The 21683-nt window shown below is 45.6% G+C and overlaps 1 protein-coding gene and 1 pseudogene across 2 annotated transcripts in view; both read right to left on the reverse strand.

The window, feature by feature from the left end:
* Nucleotides 1-21683, reverse strand: part of LOC309564405 (uncharacterized protein) — a 338567-nt gene that overhangs the window by 171046 nt on the left and 145838 nt on the right. Inside the window, 2 exon segments of the mRNA XM_082269033.1 lie at nt 35-132; nt 18653-18776. Of these exon segments, the coding sequence (XP_082125159.1) occupies nt 35-132; nt 18653-18776 (222 nt within the window).
* Nucleotides 4927-18248, reverse strand: LOC309563425 (annotated as a pseudogene). The gene is made up of 5 exons: nt 18185-18248; nt 11009-11170; nt 10622-10732; nt 9633-10564; nt 4927-5049 (listed from the first exon to the last, which is right to left on the reverse strand). The product of its transcript is annotated as an uncharacterized misc_RNA (transcript).

Consider the following 21683-nt stretch of genomic DNA (forward strand, 5'->3'; position numbering starts at 1 on the left):
TCCTTTTCAGTTGTAGCTGCTCAGTCCAACCTACCTGATGATGGTGAGGGATGGTGTGATCTTCCTGTGTGGAATCCTGGGAATACAGAGGACGGGGACATCTCTCTGGTGGGTTCCCATTACTGGATCCATCTGTAAGAAACACACACACTGACTGAATACATTGTTTCTATGGGTTTATCAGATGATGGGGGATCTAGGTGGACCCTCAGTACTGCTCTATCCTTTACAATAAAGTCTCCTCTTACCCGGTGATGTGAGGGGCGGCTGATTCTCCATCATGACGTCCTTGTAGAGATCCTTGTGTCCTTCTAAATACTCCCGCTCCTGCATGGAGAAAAAGACAGTGACATCTTGGCCTCTCCTGTCAACAGCTCATTGATCTTCTTGGTGACCTTTACAATCTTCTTGTCATAGTTTCTTTTTGGTTTCAGGGAATGAGGTGAAGGCACTCTGATGGTTAGATGGTCACCATTCTTCACCGGAGGAAAACTCAGCATTGAAAGAGCAACAGTAATGTCATGTGACCTCCCAGAATCCTCTTCACCTCTCAGTCAGGTTTGTGTTTTATTAATAGAGATAAGAGTGATGTCATGTGACCTCCCAGAATCCTCCTCACCTCTCTGGTCAGGATGTAGATGATTTCCAGGGTAAGGGTTAAGGTAGAATTCCAGCTAAAGCCTAAATAGAGTTAAAAATGCTCTCTCTCTCTTTCCTAATACCTATACTTACTAACTTATGTAAAAAAATATATCTATATACTTACCTATTTTCAGCCCGCTCTAGTCCAGTCACGTGATAGTTCCCGACAACAGCTGTGAAAGCCGGTTTTTACATCACCCATAGGTTCCCATCATAAAGCAATTGTTGGCTGTCCCTACCATATAGGTAATATTTCTGTATTGATTATAATACATATATTATATATAATATATATATATATATATATGTTCATAGATGTCACAGTGACTATGGCAGGAGAGGACGGACATGACGTGGGGGGTTTACTGGGTGTAAATATAAAATAATATCTTATTACCTGTTCTGCTGCCAGTACCAGCAATGTCTCCTCTCTACTTCCTCCAGACTCACCTCTCACCCGGAACTTCCTTTTTAGACACTTACCTCACTTCCTGCCTTTAGATCACTTCCTGTCTGCTCCTGACACCCCTTCCTCACCATTTGTGGCATCACTTCCTGTGTCTGGACAATCAGGCTCTTCTAGTTGTGCTTTTGTTCCACTCAATATAATTAAGACCACCTTAAGAGTAACATCATTAAAGGGGAAATCCCGTCTTTTTTCAGTATGTGAACATTATAAAATAACAATGCAGCTGTTAAATAAATTAGAGCCACTAGATCAGTAACCATCTTTATAAAAAACAAGTAAAAGAGCAAATAAATTATGTATGTTAATTGCTTTTTCTCGCCATATAATATTTTTTCCACCCTTCCATTGTGTGTTTATGTGTCTGTAAGACATGAGCATGAACATGAGCCATGGGGGCGCCCTGGGTTTCTCCCAGGGCAGGCATGCAGACGTCCGCAGGAGGCCAGTGGTTTGATCTTTGCATCGAGCTTCCCTCTGTGCTTTGAGCAAACAAAGGAAACCCAGAGTGCCCCCATGGCTCATGGAGCCAGAGGGCCGTCAATAGAGTGTGCAAGGTTTCTCCATCTTGGTATCTGTTTTAATCTTGGTTTGGGTATCCATACGTTGCTCTACCTGCCTCTTTGAGCCCCTTAAGCCACATATCCATCAGCCTCTCCTACCGCCTGGTATATACTTACCTGTTTTTATAAGGGATCTATAGGGCCTCTGTATTTTGGCGACTCCGTGCCCGCCCGGGGGAGACTACTCACCTGGCTGTCCCCTTGGTTCCTCTGGTTAATCCATGATGGCTGCCATACAGTCATTGTAACTCTTTTGACACTACATACCCCTATGCCCCTGAGGAAGGGGATCCCTGCGAAACATGTCGAGTGGTGGGTACATGTATTGAGGACTTCACTGACTACATTTAGGTCATAACCTTATGTCCGTGATTTTCCTCTGCTATATTGCATCACTAAATCATTGGATACATGACTGTCAGATGTGTGTATCTACACACACTTTATATTATGGCTTGTTATTGTCTCCTGCATATTGTTTTTAACTGAAAAATTTGTAATAAAATGTGGTATTTTTTATGAACAAGATTATTTTTTTTTTTTTTTTACGCAGTACTATTAGTCATAGACGGTACCATTAAAATCCCGCTCCTGCCCCATATTCCATGTTTGCTCATGATATTGATATGAATTTTATAAAATGTTGTTTAAATAATCTTTATGTCCTCAAATAATCTATATGTCCTCAAGGAGTTGCGGATTGCATAGCAGAGGTTACAGCTATTACTATACAACCAATGGTGGAGGTGTGTCTCTTAGGTTTGATGGACGGCCTGGCCCAACAAAACACTACACGTACTCTTTTGACGTATTTTTTTTACTATGCCAGGACGTTAATAGTACTCTCATGGAAAAAACCCAGACCACCTACAGTACAGGCCTGGAAAGCGGTTATAAACAAGGTACTCTCTCTGCATACAACGACATACATAAACAGGGGAATACCTACCAAGTTCAACAAGGTATGGGACTGTTGGGTCCATAGCACATCCATGGTGTCTGACTGATTCTGACGGAATCTGCAGAATAGGGTTTGTCAGGACACATGGTTTCACATAAGGATATCAGGATGGGTTTGACGTGTTTGCATGTATACTTTCCCTGACAAACGAGGTGTGTAGTTGTAGAGGCTGGAGACGGGAGTATCATATGTTGCAACTGGATAGTGGGGTGGAGTCTCTCATATTATTGCTGCGATGGGTATGAATGTCTACATGGGGAATTTTCAGAATATACCATTCATGTGGGCCTAAGGGCTATATAAGAAGCTGCAAGCTGACTGTTATTGTGTAGATTTTTCTTTGGTGTATAGTTCAGCCCAGTTGGACAGGCGGTTGTAAGTCTTTGTACAAAGTATTTCTGTGTAAGAAAATCAATAAATACAATTTTTAAAAAAAATATGTCCTCCAATGGTATTAGAATACGTCGGGCTAAAAAAGTATAAAAAATACGAATAATACAAAAAATTATGTAAGAAATCTAATAAAAATACAAAAAAAACCCTAAAAGGGGATAGGTTTAAACACTATAAAAAAAAACAAAAATATCAAAAATGGTAAGAACTTTGCCGCAATGCAATTATATTGGTATCAAGGGCCGGAGGGAAAAAGGATATTATATTATAACTATTGCACAATTGATAACAAGACTTTAAAAATCATTGATGTAACAATTTAAATCTATATCCAGATTAAGCCCTTCTGGACCAAGTGTATGGAGATGATAAATCCATTGGGTTTCCTTTTGGGATATTTGTTTACGCATATCAGTCCCCCTTCAATATTTATAGGCTCTATCAATGCCGCAAAACCACAACAAAGACGAATCTCTGTTATGGAATTGCCTGAAATGGTTGGAAAGGCTATGTTGTCTAAATCCTTTCCGGATATTGGCAACATGTTCCCCCATACGTGTGGCCAAGGTATGTGTGGACCGATCCACATACCTCAGGCCACATGGACAGACACAGTATCTCACAAACGTAAGCACACCCCTCACATTTTTGTAAATGTTTTATTCTATCTTTTCATGTGACAACACTGAAGAAATGATACTTTGCTACAATGTAAAGTAGTGAGTGTACAGCTTGTATAACAGTGTAAATTTGCTGTCCCCTCAAAATAACTCAACACACAGCCATTAATATCTTAGCCGCTGGCAACAAAAGTGAGTACACCCCTAAGTTACGCCAAAAATAATGATTTGACATGGCCATCTGTAGTCCCTGTAGAAGAAATTCAATTTAGATTTGTTTGAGATTAGTATAACCTTCTAATGCCCATTTAACTGTTTCATGGCATCATTGGCGGGACAAGGCCATCCAGTGCCCAGGGCAAAGATGCCAAACTGCGCCCCCCCCCCTTCCCTAAGGGTTAGGGTGTCCAAGTCCCTGCAATAAACCATTGCACCCAGGGCAGCCGCCCCTCCTGCCCACCACTTGTCCCGGCCCTGCTGTAATGTTCTGGCACCTCTGGTACCCTTATTTCCACATTTCTCTCTTAATATTGCGTCCCATCTTGCTATCCAAATGGAACGCATACACCTTTAAGGGCAATGACGTCATCGCCGGGCGCCGCTATGAGCGGCTATTTCAATCGCCGGCTTTCTCTCACTCATTGCTCGTTCAAACCGCATGTTGCCTTGTCTTGTCCAATGCTGCCGGAGCTTCAAGCTATTCCCCTTGCCTGAACAAGACCGGAACCTTGCTACCGATCCTGTATCTCGCTACCGGATTACTCCATTACTCTTGGACCTTGCTACTACTAACCCATCTAGTGATAAGTACCCCGCAGGGGATTCCTTCCTAAACCTAACTTCACTATATACTACTGCATACTAAAGGGACTATTACTATCTAGCTATTTCTATCATCTGCATAGATTGTCAGCTCTTGGGACTACCATCTATCATTGCACTAGGTTACTCTCTCTTGCATACTTCATCTGCTGTCCCCTACCACCTGTTACTATACATGATTGCTAAAACCTATCTGCATACTATCATCACCTACCACTCTCCTGAATATTACTACTAAGTGCTCACCATTCTATTGCCTGTCTCTCACCTCTATACTATCATATACATTCTATCACTCCAGGAACATCATATTGAGTGTATGTATATTTGCATAACAGGCTGTACACAGTGATGAAGTCCTGAGAGTTGGATATGTTGTTCAACACATTCTCTACATGACTACTGAGTGTAATAATTCTGCAGCTGCAAATCCATTCACTAACAAAAAACGCAGGAGCGTTACACCTGCATGGCATCATCCTGTCTAATATTTGTATAAAGAGATTCTACATCTACTGTGGCAAGTATGGTAGAGTCATTAACTTCTATCTCCTGTAAGGATAAAATAGTGTCTTTGGTGTCCTTTAAAAAGGTTACAGGAAAACATCCAGGTATTCGCTAATTCTAGCATATAGTGAATTGATCCCACTGATGATTGTCCTACCTGGAGGGGTTAACTTATTTAATGGATTTTTGGTATCTGATATATAACAGGGATCCGTGGAGCTTTAACCACTTCAGCCCCGGAATATTTTACCCCCTTCTTGACCAGACCCTATTTTGTGCTTCGGCACTGCGTTACTTTAACGGACAATTGCGTGGTCGTGCGACACTGTACCCAAAGGAAATTTACGCCCTTTTTTTTCCGCACAAATAGAGCTTTCTTTTGGTGGTATTTGATCACCTGTGCGATTTTTAATTTGTGCTATAAACAAAAAAATAGCGACAATTTTGAAAAAAAAAAAAAAAAAAACAATATTTTTTCACTTTCTGCTATATAACATTACCCCAAAAAAAATGTAAAAATCAAAATTTTTTAACATTTTAGGCCAATTTGTTTTCTGCTACATATTTTTGGTAAAAAAAATTAAAAAAAAATCGCAATAAGCGTAGTTTGATTGGTTTGCGCAAAAGTTATCGGGTTTACTAACTACGAGAAAGTTTTATGTCTTTTTTATTGTTTTTTTTTACTAAATTGAAAATGCCAATGTCTAATTGTCTCTTTTCCTTTCTCCCTCCTTTACATCCACGTTTCCTTCAGTTTCCCTTTCTTGGGCTTTTGTCCAATAGCGGTCTTTCCACCCTCGCTCTTTCCCCTGGTGTTGGAATTGTGTTGATTGGGGGTAACCCTATTCATCTCCAGGGTGGGGTGGATATATTGAGAATTTCTATACTCCTCTTGGTGATATGGCATAGAGCCATAGAATAATGTTCTTACCCTCTTCACTGGTACTATTGTGAGTAACCTCTTCCTCCTTGGGGGGGTAGTATGGTGTTTGGTTACCTCTACCTCTATATGGTTTGTAGTGGGGTGGTGGGATCTGTTAGGGGAGGACATAGGGAAATTCCTAGACACCCATCTTTCCGGGTTTTCCCTAGATGCAGGAGAGTGGTAATTCCTAGGTTTACTATAATTGTCTATTTCCGATCTATTCCTTAATGGTGAAAATCTGTTACTAGTAGGTACTAGGTACCATATATGGACCAGGTGGTTCTCCTCTCCCTTCTACATATTGTGGGGGGTCGGGGATATTCTCATTTCCCATTGATTTGGGTAGCCTGGGGTTATACTCTAAAATCCTTGGAAATATTGTTCCTAATACCTTGTGGTATAGTGTCTCTTTCCACAGAGGATTCTCTGGAAAAGGCTTCTTTCATATCTTGCCATTTATAAACCATTTCTTTTTTATAATCTTCAATGTCTCTCTGATATTTTTTTCCTTTTAACCACTTTAGCCCCAGAGGATTTGGCTGCTCAATGACCAGGCCCTAGTTTGTGATTCGGCACTGCGTGACATTAACGGACAATTGCGCGGTCATGCGACGCTGTACCCAAACAAAATTGACGTCCTTTTTTTCCCACAAATAGAGCTTTCTTTTGGTGGTATTTGATCATCTGTGCGATTTTTATTTTTTGCACTATAAACAAAAAAAAGCGACAATTTTGAAAAAATAACAATATTTTTCACATTTTTTTATATGAAATTCTCAAAAGAAAAAAAAATCAAAAATATAATTTTTTTTAACATTTTAGCCCAATTTGTTTTCTGCTACATATTTTTGGTAAAAAAAAAAATTGCAATAAGCGTATTTTGATTGGTTTGCGCAAAAGTTATTGCGTTTACTAACTACGGGAAAGATTTGTCATTTTTATTGTTTTTTTTTTTACTAGTAATGGCGGCGATCTGCGATTTATTGCGGAACTGCGACATTGCGGCGGACAGATCGGACTCCTGACTGACATTTTTGACACTTTTGGGGGTACCAGTGACATTACTACAGTAATCAGTGCTAAAAACATGCACTGTTACTGTAATAATGACACTGGCAGGGAAAGGGTTAACAGTATGGGTGATCAAGGGGTTAAATGTGTCCCTAGGGGCGTGATTATAACTGTGCGGGGGCGTGGCTTGTGAAGTAATCACAGAGAAATGCGATCCAATATAGCAGGATCACATAGCCTCTGTGATCACTTCAGGGAGAATGACAGATGGCTGTGTTCACATCAGCCGTCTGTCCTTCTCTCTCAGCTGTGGGAGATTGCGAGTGGCCGGCGGCCATCGGAGCCGCCTGCCACACGTACTGCTCCCCGGCTGACGAGCGTGGGCGCACCGCCAGCGGCGCGCGCTCGCCCCCTAGAGTCACCTGAGCGAGTGACGTAGTACTACGTCACTTTGCCCAGGAGCGGCTGCCTGCCGCAGTAAATCCGCGGTGGGCGGTCGTTATGTTGTTAGTATGTGGTGGAAACGAATGGGGTTTGGAGCATAGAAATTCTCTATGTGCGCTGAAGACTTCACTGCACTGAAAAGCACGCTTGTGGATATTCATATGCGCCAAGCGCCATCAATCCCTTGTACTGAAAGGTACAATGTACAGCTCTTTTGTATAAAGAAGTCCAAGCGTTTGGCAACAAGGAAAGAAACAGGCGCACGCTGTGTCAAATGGATGCCAACTGAAGATTCTCTGCTTTTAGAGCAGAGCCCTGGTTTATTTATAGTCAGGAAAAGGGGGTTTACAGGGGGAGGGGACAACTGTACCGCACAACCAATCACACATATGAATACATTCAAAGTATCAATGAAAGGGGAGTGTATGTTCATGCATTAGCAGGCTGGCCACAATAAAAGGCCACTCTAAAATGTGCAGTTTTATCACACAGCACAATGCCACAGATGTCTCAAGTTTTGAGGGAGCGTCCAATTGGCATGCTGACTGCAGGAATGTCCACCAGAGCTGTTCCCCGTGAATTGAATGTTCATTTCTCTACCATAAGTAGTTGAAGTACATCCAACCGGCCTCACAACCGCAGACCACGTGTAGCCACACCAGGCCAGGATCTCCACATCCAGCATCTTCACCTCCAAGATGGTCTGAGACCAGTCCAGGACCTCCACATCCAGCATCTTCACCTCCAAGATGGTCTGAGACCAGTCCAGGACCTCCACATCCAGCATCCTCACCTCCAAGATGGTCTGAGACCAGCCACCCGGACAGCTGCTGCAAAACCAAAGAATTTCTGAACAAACTGTCAGAAACCGTCTCAGGGAAGCTCATCTGCATGCTCGTTCTCATCGGGGTCTCCACCTGACTGCAGTTCATCATCGTAACAGACTTGAGTGGGCAAATGCTCACCTTCGATGGCGTCTGGCACTTTGGAAAGGTGCTCTTTTCGTGGATGAATCCCGGTTTTCTTAGATCTTTGAGTTCAGCTCATGAAAAATGGTAGCAAAAACAAGTGTTGCGTTAATAATTTTGTTCAGTATAAATGTTTTCTTCTTCCCACAGTTATCCCATGGGTTAAACCGTTCCACCAGTAAAAAACCATCGTACATTTGTCATAAGCATGGGTTTCCAAACTTTCTAAACAAAAGGGACAGTTTTACTGTCCTTCAGACTTTAGGGGGGCCCAGACTGTGGCCACTGGAAATAGAAAATGTCCCGGCATCAGTGGGAGTAAACAAAGCCCCATCTTTGGTGTCACTGAGTGGGAAGAACCATGCCCCATCATCAGTGTCACTGGCAGGAGCTGTGCCCCATCATAAGTGTCACTGGCAGGAACTGTGCCCCATCATAAGTGTCACTGGCAGGAGCTGTGCCCCATCATTGGTCAGAGGAAAGGGGTGTTGGGCGCTTGTGCTCGAAGGGTAGACACCAATATGAAACAGCCAGGTGGACAAAAGGCTGTAACGGACCGGACTTCACTGCTAAAAAACCACACCACCATCATTGGTGTCACTGGCAGATACATCCTAAATGTGCCTCATCATTAGTGTCACTGAAAGTAGCTGTGCTGGTGTCATTGGGAGGAATTGTGTCCCTTCGCTGGTGTCATTGGGAGGAATAGTGTACCATCACTAGTGTCATTGGGAGGAATAGTGCCCCACCACTGGTGTCACTGGCAGGAGCTGTGCCCCATTATTGGTGTCAGTGGGAGGAATAGTGCCCCATCATTGGTATCAGTGGGAGGAATAGTGCCCCATCATTGGTGTCAGTGGGAGGAATAGTGCCCCATCATTGGTATCAGTGGGAGGAATAGTGCCCCATTGTTGGAGTGAGTGGGAGGAATAGTGCCCCATCATTGCTGTCAGCGGGAGGAATAGTGCCCCATCATTGGTGTCAGTGGGAGGAATAGTGCCCCATCATTGGTGTCAGTGGAAGGAATAGTGCCCCACCATTGGTGTCACTGGCAGGAGCTGTGCCCCATCATTGGCGTCAGTGGGAGAAATTGTGTGGGGAGGGGGATTATGTCTCATCTTGGTGTCAAAGGATAAAATATTGCCGTATGGGTCAGATAAACGCAAGAAAAGGCCTGCATCCGGCCCCAGGTCTGCAGTTTGGAGACCACTGGTCAAAAGAATCAGCAGCTGCTTTCCCTCTAATGTCCAATCAGAAGTATTATTTCTTGCAGTCTGAATGCATTGAGGATGCTGTGCGGTGTGTCTAACAAGGTTTCCTTTCTGAGTGAAAGATTCCCCGCACTCAGTACACAAATAAGGACGCTCACCCATGTGGGTTCTCATGTGCGCAACTAGGGTTCCTTTTAGAGTAAAAGATTTCCCACACTCTGAACATGAATAAGGACGCTCATCCGTGTGAATTCTCTGGTGTCTAACAAAGTCTCCTTTTAGAGTGAAGGATTTCCCTCACCTAGAACATGAATGGGAATGCACATCCTTGTATTTTCTCTGCTGTTCATTAAGGTTATCTTCCTCAGGGAACGATTTCCCGCACTCTGAAAATGAAGAAGGTTGCTCACTTGTGTGACTTCGCTGGTGTTTCACTAGGTTTCCTTTCAGTGTGAAAGATTTCCCGCACTCAGTACACGAATAAAGACGCTCACCCGTGTGGGTTCTCATGTGTTTAACAACGTCTCCTTTTAGAGTGAAGGATTTCCCGCACTCTGAACATGAATAAGGACGCTCACCCGTGTGAATTCTCTGGTGTCTAACAAGGTCTCCTTTTAGAGTGAAGGATTTCCCGCACGCAGAACATGAATGGGAATGCACAGCCTTGTTTTTTCTCTGGTGTTCATTTAGGTTATCTTTCTCAGGGAACGATTTTACGCACTCTGAAAATGAAGAAGGTTGCTCACTTGTGTGACTTCTCTGGTGTTTCACTAGGTTTCCTTTCAGTGTGAAAGATTTTCCGCACTCTGAACATGAATAAGGACGCTCACCTGTATGAATTCGCTGGTGTCTAGCAAGGTCTTGTTTTGCATTGAAAGATTTCCCGCACACTGAGCAGGAATAGGAATGCATATCCTTGTATTTTGTCTGGTGTTCATTTTGGATACCATTTTTAGAGAAAGATTTCCTGCGCATGTGACTCTTTTGGTGTTTCATAAGGTTTCCTTTCTGTGCAAAAGATTTCCCGCACTCTGAACATGAATAGGGACGCTCCCCCGAGTGAATTCTCTGGTGTGTACCAAAGTTACCTATATGAATGAAAGATTTTCCGCACACTGAACATGAATAAGGACGCTCACCTGTATGAACTCTCTGGTGTCTATCAAAGTTACTTTTATGAGTGAAAGTTTCTCCGCACTCTGAACACGAATAGAGACACTCACCTGTGTGAATTCTCTGGTGTTTAACAAGGCTTCCTTTACAAATGAAGGATTTCCCGCACTCTAAACATGAATAGGGACGCTCACCCGTGTGAGATTTCTGGTGGTGCAGAAGAGATGCTTTATAAGGGAAAGATTTCCCACACTCTGAACACGAATAGGGACGCTCACCTGTGTGAATTCTCTGATGTTTAACAAGGACACTTTGATTAGTGAAAGATTTCCCACACTCTGAACATGAAAAAGGACGCTCACCAGTGTGAATTCTTAGATGGTCAGTAAGGTATCTTTTCTGAGTGAAAGATTTCCCGCACTCTGAACATGAAAATAGATTCTTGCCTCGGTGAGCTCCTTCATGGGGTGAGGAAGACTCCTTGGGATTAGAAGGATCTGTTGGTCTATCTGCAATGTGAGATCCTAAATGGATATTTGCAATCATAGTATGTGATTGGTGAGAAGATTCCCCCTGATCAGAGGGATCCATTGATGTCTCCGGACAGGAAGGTCTGTGATGGATATTTTGTGTATTTGGATTTCCTCCTGGAGGATCCTGTGTGATGACATTATCTTCTGACTTACAATCAGCAGATAATAGAAGATGTCTCTCCGAGGAATTCCCAACATCACATCCATCTGTTGGAAAAAAAATGTAAAAAATGTCAGTTGGTCACAGATAACTGGAGTTTTGGCTCCTCCTCCCTGTCAGTGGAAATGCCGATCTCACAGCTGGGCTCCTGTTCTCGCTCCCCATTTTTTATTTTTAATATTTATTTTAAAAGACCAAACATTTTGAAAAACATATACTGGATTTTTGTCTTACCGTAAAATCCTTTTCTCTGATGTTCATTGACGGACACAGCTCCAGATCTTCTTGACCCTTGGGTTTATGCTGCCCCCTACAGGAGTAGGACACTAGGTGGAAAAAAAATTTGACTACGCCTATAAGGCAGTCCCAGTGGGTATACTCCCACTTCCTGCTATAGGTCTTCAGTTTTGTAACAGGCAGTGTCAGAAGAACAAAAAACCCAACTCAATAAAGGGGCGGGTGCTGTGTCAATGAAAATAAGAGAAAAGGATTTTACGGTAAGACATAAATCCAGTTCTCTTTCATTCACTGATGGACACAGCTCCAGATCTTCTTGACCCTTGGGAAGTCCCAAAGCAGTGTCAACATGAGGGGTGAGAAGAACACAGCACGAAAATACACTCCCCAAAGGCTAAACATAGCCAACCAGGTAAAACAGGAGCTTAACCAGGAACAACTGGAGATCACCTGACAAAAAACACCCTCAAAGAAGACCAATCCTCTCCAACAACAGCCTGCAAAACCTGGCGGCCAAAAGAAGCATCCGCAGATGCCAACACACCTTATAAAATTTTGTGAAAGTGTGCACGGACGACCAGGTGGCCGCCTTGCAAACCTGCACTTCTGACGCCTGATGACGGAAGGCCCAAGAGGCACTACCTGTTCTGTCCACCAGACTTCTATTCAGATTACTTGTGTTAATGTTGTTTAAAATAACATGTTGGGTTTTCTTGATTCACACAAGCAAGTTTTATGCAGAGTGCAGGCACCACCTACTGTTCTTTTTTGTGGTATCGCATCACGATTATACGTGTCAGCCTTACGCAGGGGCCACGCTAAACTTCTCTGTATTGATACCAATTTATGTATGTCTTTGGCCGCAGCCGAAGCTGATGTCCCGACCAAGACACCTACTGTTCTTTTTCGGTATAGCTTCAGTTCTGCAATAATTACATGTTGTAAACTCTCAGAATGTATTAAATAAAGTTGTTAGGAACCAGAGCATTCTGGGTAGGATTTCTACAGGAAGTGGATCAGCCACCATTTTGAAAAACATAACCCCCCCAGCACCCGCTCCACTCCCCCAAACAGAAAAAACAGGCATGACCACCACAGGGGGGTGGAGCTAGGCACGGGTGATTGGGGGGTGGTCTGCAGAGGGATCATGATAGTGAGGGGGAGCGACATGAGGGAAGGAAGGGCACTCAGGGGTCCGACCAACCCAGGGAGGGGCCCACGTCCACCCCGAAAAACAACCAGAAGGGAGGGGGAACATTACTCACCACACCTTGGGACCAGGCAGGCACTGCTTCAGGCAGACCATCTCACCATCTTGGAATGGGGATGCTGCGGGCCAGAGGCACGCTGTGACTAAGTCCTTGAACAGGGCTATGTGTTCTTGCAAAGTGTTTAACTCGCTGGCCAGCCCCCACCCAGTGGGGCTATGTCGCAGCCAACCTAGCACAGAGCTAAGGTCGGGTCGCGCTCGCTGGCCAGACTGGGAAGACTGTAAGGATCTAGGATATCCAGTCCGTCGCCCAGTCTGGCATTTGATTGTAGTTCTCACAGGAACAGAAAATAATAAAAGAACAAAAAATTCAGTTTAAAAAGGAAAAAATGCCAGGACCAGAGATCCCAGCAAGGAACTAGGTCCTTACTCCTGACTAGGTAGTAAAAAACTGAAGACCTTTAGCAGGAAGTGGGAGTATACACCCTGGGACTGCCCTATAGGCATAGTCCAATTATTTACCTGCCTAGTGTCCTACTCCTGTAGGGGGCAGCATAAACCCAAGGGCCAAGAAGATCTGGAGCTGTGTCCGTCAATGAACAAAAGAGAAAAAACATTTTTCTTCCTTTCTGTTATATAATTTTGCAAATATGTAATTTTTCTTCTTCATTGATGTGCGCTGATGAGGCTGTATCCTTTAAAAAGTATTCATACCCCTTGAAATTTCCCACATTTTGTCATGTTACAACCAAAAACATAAATGTATTTTATTGGGATTTTATGTGATAGACTAACACAAAGTGGCACATAATTGCGAAGTGGAGGGAAAATAAGAAATGGTTTTCAAAATTTTTTACCAATAAATTTGTGAAAAGTGTGCCATGCATTTGTATTCACACCATTGAGACTCACACCACGCAATATACGACTTCCACGTACAATGATAAATATTCCTAGAAGTCGCTTTCCTCGCTTTCAACAGAGTGGGAATCACTGAAGCAGACAATCTCCTGTCCTTCAGTACCTGGCTTTCAACAGCAAAGCCAGCGACCGTAAAGCAGGATGGAAGATTGGCTCGAGACAGTAAATCCTCCCTGAGAGCAAGTCTCCAAGGAGTGTCTGCGACTAGCTTGACAAGGTCGGCGTACCAAGCTCGGCAGGGCCAGTCCGGAAACACAAGAAGGACCAGAATCCCTTCCACCTCGATCCTGCGAAGAAGTCTTGGCAGCAACTTGAGAGGGGGAAAGGCATACATCAGCTAATACTGACCCCATGGGGCCACCAGCGCATCTGCAGCATCGCCAGAGGGTCCCGGGCGCGGGCCACAAACCTCTGTACTTTTCTGCTGACCCGAGATGCCAACAGATCTACATCTGGAGTGCCCCAATGACGGCACGACTGCTGGAACACCTCCGGATGGAGGGACCATTCCCCCGCATTCAAGGCCTGTCGACTGAGGGTATCCGCCTGCCAATTTTCCACTCCTGGAATGTGAACAGCGGAGAGAGCTGGAACAAAGCGTTCCGCCCAACGAAGGATGCCTGCCACTTCCAAGGCCGCAAGGATAGTTTTGGTGCCCCCTTGGTGATTGACATAAGCCACGGCCGTAGCATTGTCCGATTGAATGCGCACTGGACAATCCTGCAGGTACTCGGTCCAGTGGACTAGGCAACGCCGGATCGCTCTCAGCTCCAGAACATTGATCACTAACCTGGATTCCTCCAGGGACCAGACTCCTTGAGCAGACAACCTGTCGAGAACTACACCCCCCCACCCGGACAGACTTGCATCCGTGGTGACAATTGTCCAATATATAGGGAGGAAGGATTTTCCATGCTTGAGCATCGGGGACCGAAGCCACCATATCAGGGACTCCTTGGTCACCTGGCTCAGCTGGATCTGAATGAATGAATGGATTCTTGTGCCATTTGAGAAGGATTTCCTTCTGGAGGGTCCAAGTGTGGAATTGGGCAAAGGAGACCGCCTCGAAGGATGCCACCATCAGTCTCAGAACTCTCATATAGAACATCTCCCGAAGGGACGACCATTTGCTGGACAGCAACTGCTGAACCGCAGTCTGAAGTTTTTGGAGTTTTTCCGGAGGAAGAAACACCCTGGCTGAGGATGAGTCCAAAGTCAGGCCCAGGTAGTCCAGTCTCATGGAAGGGGCCAAGGACGACTTCTGAAGGTTCAGAATCCACCCGAACTCCTCCAGAGTTCTCATGGTGATTTCCAAATTTGTTTTCAGCACCGTACGAGACTCTGCATGGAGAAGCAAATCGTCCAGGTAACCCAGAACCAAAATCCCCCGCTGCCGCAACAGCGCCAGGATCGGAGCCAACACCTTTGTGAAGACCCGAGGAGCAGAGGCAAAGGGGCAATGCCACAAACTGATATTGATCCTCTCCCACGTCAAAACGAAGAAACCGTTGGTGTCCTGCACAGATTGGGACGTGAAGGTAGGCATCTTTGATGTCTATGGAGGCCAGGAAATCCCCCTGATGTAGGTAGGCCACCACCGTGCGAACCGATTCCATCTTGAATTTTTGAACACGCACAAAGCAATTTAGTGCTTTCAGGTCCAGGGTTGGACGCACCTTGCCTTCCTTTCTGAGAACCATGAACAGGTTTGAATAAAAAGCCCTGAAAACGTTCCGCACATGGAACCGGAACTATTACCCCCTGTTGTACCAGGTCCTGAACTGCCCCAGAGTGCGCCAGCAAGCGATAAGGGGACACTCGCACATTTGAAGGGAAAAACATTACTGGAGGGATGGATCGAAACTCGATCTTGTAACCGTACCGTATGACCTCTTGAACCCATTTGTCTGCTATTCGGGATAGCCACAGGTCCAGGAACCGGTAAAGACGCCCCCCCCCCAACCCAGATACGGGTGAGGGCACACCTTCAGGCCGAGGGGGTCTTGTCCGCAGGTCTGCAGAAACTAGACTTCTGTTTGCCAAACCAGGGTCACTTGGATCCGCCCGAGGGAGCCTTGAAGGGATTTGCCTTATCGACTGACCCTGAGGGACAAAAAAACTTTTTGTGTGCCGAAAAGGAGGGACCCCATCTGTGACGAGGGTCCTTACCCTTGTTAGCCTGTGGAGGAAAGGTACTCTTCCCCCCTGTGAGACCCTTAATGATGTCATCCAGGGTAGCCCCAAACAGGCAATCTCCTTTAAAATGCAGATCAGTCAAGGCCTTTTTTGAAGTCTGAGCCGCAGACCAGCAGTTTAGCCAAAGTATATGATGAAGGACCACTACTGAAACCGAAAGTCAGCCCAATATGGGAGCAGTGTCCAGCGCGGCATCGCAAACAAATTGCAGCCCCTGCACCAGCTGGTCCAACAGCTCCTTGAAGTCAGAGGGAACCTGTTTCCCCTCCAGGTCACAGCGTAGTAACTTAGCCCATTCAGTCAATGTTTGCCTCCACCTTTTTATCCTCCGGATCCTTAAAGGACGGGGAATCCTCCACTGGGATCATGGTAGCCTTATTCAGTCTCGAGACTAGAGGGTCCACCGTAGGTGGCCCAGTCCACTTATCAGGGACTCCTCAAAAGGGTAGCATCTAGCAATCCGCTTAGGCACTCCAGGGGAACGCTTTGGGAGGTCCCATTCTTTTTTAAGCATGTTGTCAAAATACGCGGCAAATGGAAAAACCTTTGCCGCTCTGGATGGCTTGTGAGTGCCAAACGTAACCTGCGCCCCAGTCGCAGCTGCGTCCTCCAATTTCAGGGTCTCACGCACAGATACAACCAGTGTGTCCACCAGCGCCTTATCTTGCGCGGCAGTGGAGGTAGAAATGTCATCCTCACTGTCAGAGGAGACAGGGGGCGAGGTAGTGGACCCGGCAGGGAGACTCACGCCTGCGGTGGCTGAGTCAGACTCAGCACCTGAGACATCAGATGAGGCAGGGGTAGGCGGAGGGCGTTTCTTAGGACCTCGTCCTTGCAAGACCACCTCCACCCGGGACACAAATGCTTACAGGACCGCCAAAATTGCATCGGTAGACAGCTGGGATCCGGAGGGCCCTGCGGCCTCCCCGAGGGGGTCAGGTGGGGACACATGATCTGTAGGGTCCATGTTGCACCAGGGGAACCGGTCAGCAAAAGCTGGAAAAAAATGACACAAGTTTTTTTTAAATCCCACTGCACTATAGTGCCCCCGGAGGACAGGCAAGAGCGCTGGAGACCCCAAGCAGAGAGAAAGAGACCCCCCAGACTCACTGTACCAAGATGCAGCAGAAGGCCGAGAATGTCAGCGCGTGTCAGCAGCAAGCTTGATCCAAAAAGGAAGGGATCTGAGATACCGCCCAGGGTATAGGAAGGGGCTCCACCCACAGAAAAGCGCCTCCAGGAACTCCTATTCAGATTCCTATCAGAAAAAAACACAGCAAAATGGACATGCGGGGTGTACCAAGATGACCACTGAACTCCTCAGCACATGAGGTTACAAAGAAAAGGCTCCACAACAGGATCGATTGGCAGGTAGGCCCTGGAGGTGCAGACAGAGACCCCCCATGCACGATAGTTCGTCCATCGCCGGCGCACCCCGCCCCCACTCCAGCCTGGAGCGCGGTCCCAGCCCCCGGGAGAAGGCCCAATAACCCCAGCGTAAGGGGGTGGGGGAAGGTAGAAGATGGGGGTGCGTGATAGGACAGAGGGGAACCCTGGATAGTGAGGGTCCGACCGTCCCAGGGAGGGGCCCACGTCCACCCCAAAATCCGCCAGGGGAAGAGGGGGGAACATTTACTCACCATACCAGGACCACAGGTGGGCACCATCTCCTGACAGGACCCCTCTCCGCCGAAGTGGGGGGGGGGGGGCTGTCGGCCAAATAGGACCGCTGTAACTCGGGCCTAGAGCCGGCCGTATGCCAGTTGGCAGTGGCCAGTTTTATTAAATCGCCCTTACCGTGCGTATCTGGATTCAGGCGATGTGAAGATCTGCTAATTATCGAACATCCCTGCACTAAAATCCTTATATTGAGTAGAAAAATTAGACTGTGATCTGTTTCTTCCATAGTGCCTATACTTTTTTTTAAAGGTAGTTTATTGAACAAACAAAACAGTACATAACAGAGAGATAAAAGGAAGCATGTCAATTGAGGAGCCAAAAAAGACACACAAGACTCCATTTTACACCAAAAGCCATGACATAAATAATATATATAACTGTCAGCTGTAGCATTAGTAGAGAACCCTCCCAGCCAAAAGAAAACCTCCCAGAGGCTGTAATGAACATCGGCTATGTAGAGTCAGAAACTGAAGAAGTAGTCCGGTCAGAGTCCACCCAAAAAGACCAAATTTTCCGGAACTTCTTGGGGCAGCCTCTGGCCTCATACGTCATTTTATACAGAGGTAATGCCTGGTTAATGAGCGATAGTGCTTATACTTACTTGTGTTGATGGGTGGAGAAATTTCATCCTGATCACTCTTCATAATCATTCCAACCTCCTCCATGGACGGCTGATCACCCCCCACATACGTCTCTACTTCTTCCTCTTCAACCTCAACTTTTATATCAATCTGTTCTTCACCCTAAACCCCAAAATAATAAAAAAATCTATTAAAAAGTTGAATTCCAGGCAGATACAGTATAAAAGTCACCTCACAAAGTTCAGAATCACTTCTGTACACCAAGTCCACCTACCTGATGATGGTGAGGGATGGTGTGATCTTCCTGTATGGAATCCCGGGAATACAGAGGACGGGGACATCTCTCTGATGGGTTCCCATTACTGGATCCATCTGTAGGAAACACACACACTGACTGAATACATTGTTTCTATGTGTTTATCAGATGATGGGGGATCTAGGTGGAGCCTCCGTACTGCTCTCTCCTTTACAATAAAGTCTCCTCTTACCCGGTGATGTGAGGGGCGGCTGATTCTCCATCATGACGTCCTTGTAGAGATCCTTGTGTCCTTCTATATACTCCCACTCCTCCATGGAGAAATAGACAGTGACATCCTGACACCTTATAGGAACCTGACACACACAATGATACAGTCACCATCCAAACACATGCCTTGTCTGTTACTGGATAATGTCCCAGAATTCCCGACACCGCTCACCTCTCCTGTCAGCAGCTCAGTGATTTTCTGGGTGACTTCTAGAATCTTCTTCTCATTATTCCTCTTGAGATTCAGGGATTGAGGTGAAGGAACTGTGATGGTCAAATGGTCACCAGACTTCACAAGAGGAAAACTCTGTAATGAAAGAGCAACAATGTCATGTGACCTCCCAGAATCCTCCTCACCTCTCCGGTCAGGTCTGTGTTTTATTAATAGAGATAAGAGTGATGTCATGTGACCTCCCAGAATCCTCCTCACCTCTCCGGTCAGAAAGGAGATGATCTCCAAGGTTAGGTTTAGTATCTTCTCAGCCATGTGACTCAGATCCTCCTCCATCCTCATTGATGAGATCTTATGATTCATAGAATACTCTGTAAACAGATAATATACTGGCTAATCATTATAGCTCAAAGATAAGTAGAAACCTTTACGTGTGCGTATGTCGTTCAATTATTTATTTATTTTCTTTTTTACATTTCTTATTCATTTAAAAAAATACATTTTATAAAAAATATTATTAAAGCCGACCTTCAGCCTTAACCTCATGTCCTCATGCCCTTCCTCCTCCTTAAATTGTATCCTTAACAGGCAGGCTTATCCATAGATATCACCATGAAGGTCTACTAACGGCCAGGTACACTGTAGTACCCTCGTCCCTCTGAGATAGGAGACCTTGTCGGCATGTTGCTACCTGCCTGAAGCCGAAGTTTATTTACAGATAGGCTACTACGTGTGGAATCCCGGTCCGGGACATACTCCTTTAATTAATTGTCCCCTTAGAATTATTCTAAGGGAGGAGGAAGTTGGAATCTAGTTGCTGCCAGCAGTACATCTACTACGGGATCTCCTGGACATTTGGAATAAGGCTGCGTTTCCCTTCACCATTTGGCCTCAATGGGATGTTACCCTGTATAATATGAAAAGCGACCTCCCGATAACATATAGGAGACTGGATATATATACATATATATGAGTTAACGAGAAATCTGACTGTCATTACACGATCTCTGAACCACAGATGTGCCTTGGATTTTATGTCCTGCCGTAATCCTCTTATCCTCCGAGTCATTACAAAAAGGAAATACCGGTCTGTCATGGTCTCTCTGGCCCTGAGGAAGCCATGAGCAAAACGCGTCGGCTTGCTGGGGACCTACATTGACCGATCTCCATCTGAGACCTACCATCTATCCCATACAGGCTTTGGTTTTCCCTTTATGGGTTGTATTTCTATCTTATGACTCTGATGAAATGGTTTTTAATTTTTTGTATATGTATTGTATCCACATTTATATGCGCATGATAGCTCATGTTTTTTAACTTCAACAAATTCAATATAATGTTTAATTTTTAATATGTTGGTTTTTATGTGATCCTTCTCCTCCCACCGGCCCGCAAAGCCCCACTTTTTTCTGTCCCTTTAATTTTGTATACTCCTTAAATTGTAGATTTTATTTATTTTTTGAACATCTATGGTTCTGCAAAGCAGAACTTCCTCATTTATCGCCTAGGTGGAAAAGATATCTGGTACCCCGGCCCCCCTTTCTGGATTTTGCTTCTGTGCAGATTTGCCACAGGGCTTTGGTTCCCTACAACCCTACAGCACATTTGCACATGCACAGTTTTCCCCAAACATCTGCACATGCATGTGGTTTCCCTATGCATGCACAGAAGTCCAAAAACTTCTGGGAAATATCCTGCACATGTGCAGATGTACCGAAGAATGCTTCTGGAAGTATGGTCAAACATTCCCATAGACACTAGGGTGACCAGACGTCCCCGGATTGAGGACACTGTCCCCGGACCAAGTCTGTCCCCGGATTCAGGGCTAGATTAATGTAGACAGGGCATCCCATGCTGGCTGAGAAACAGCCTGGTGGCTCAGATGCCGACGCCCCCTGCTGGACGATCTCACTGCCGCTCCTGCTACTGTTCAGTGGAGGAGAGGCAGAGCCAAATATTGACTGTGTGGAGGGCTGAGAACGGGAGGTTAGCAGATGAGCTGGGGGGGGGGGGGGGTCGTCTGTTTGTACACAGATGAGGGCAGTGGGGGAGCAGGGGGTCAGAGCTGATGTGTGGAGAGATGGAGAGTTTAGCTGTTGTGGGGGAAGGACTAAGAGGTGACTGCGGAGATAATCTGTGAGGGAAGGGTGCAGAGGTGAGCTATGGATGTGGGGGCAGAAGTGTCCTCTGTGCATAGGAAACCTCTGAACCCCAGCACTCTATACCCAACACCCTCCTGTATAATATGTAGTCCGGTGCTCAGCACTCTGTTTATGTAGTCCTGTCCCCAGCGCTCTGTGTATTATGCAGTCTTGTGCCCAGCACTCTGTATAATATGCAGTCCTGTACCCAGTGCTCTGTTTATTATGCAGTCCTGTACCCAGGGCTCTTTTTATTATGCAGTCCTGTACCCAGTGCTCTGTGTATCATGTAGTCCTATGCCCAAAGCTCTGTGTATTATGTAGTCCTGTGCCCAGAGCTCTGTGTATCATGCAGTTTTGTGCCCAGTACTCTGTGTATCATGTAGTCCTGTCCCCAGTGCTCTGTGTATTATGCAGTCCTGTGCCCAGCGCTCTGTGTAATATATAGTCCTGTGCCCAGCGCTCTGTGTAATATGTAGTCCTGTGCCCAGCGCTCTGTGTATTATGCAGTCCTGTGCCCAGCGCTCTGTGTAATATATAGTCCTGTGCCCAGCGCTCTGTGTAATATGTAGTCCTGTGCCCAGCGCTCTGTGTATTATGCAGTCCTGTCCCCAGCGCTCTGTGTATTATATAGTCCTATCCCCGGTGCTCTGTGTATTATATAGTCCTGTCCCTAGCAC

This window comes from Pelophylax lessonae, assembly GCF_965119305.1.
Source record: "Pelophylax lessonae genome assembly, chromosome: 9".
Classification (NCBI taxonomy): domain Eukaryota; kingdom Metazoa; phylum Chordata; class Amphibia; order Anura; family Ranidae; genus Pelophylax; species Pelophylax lessonae.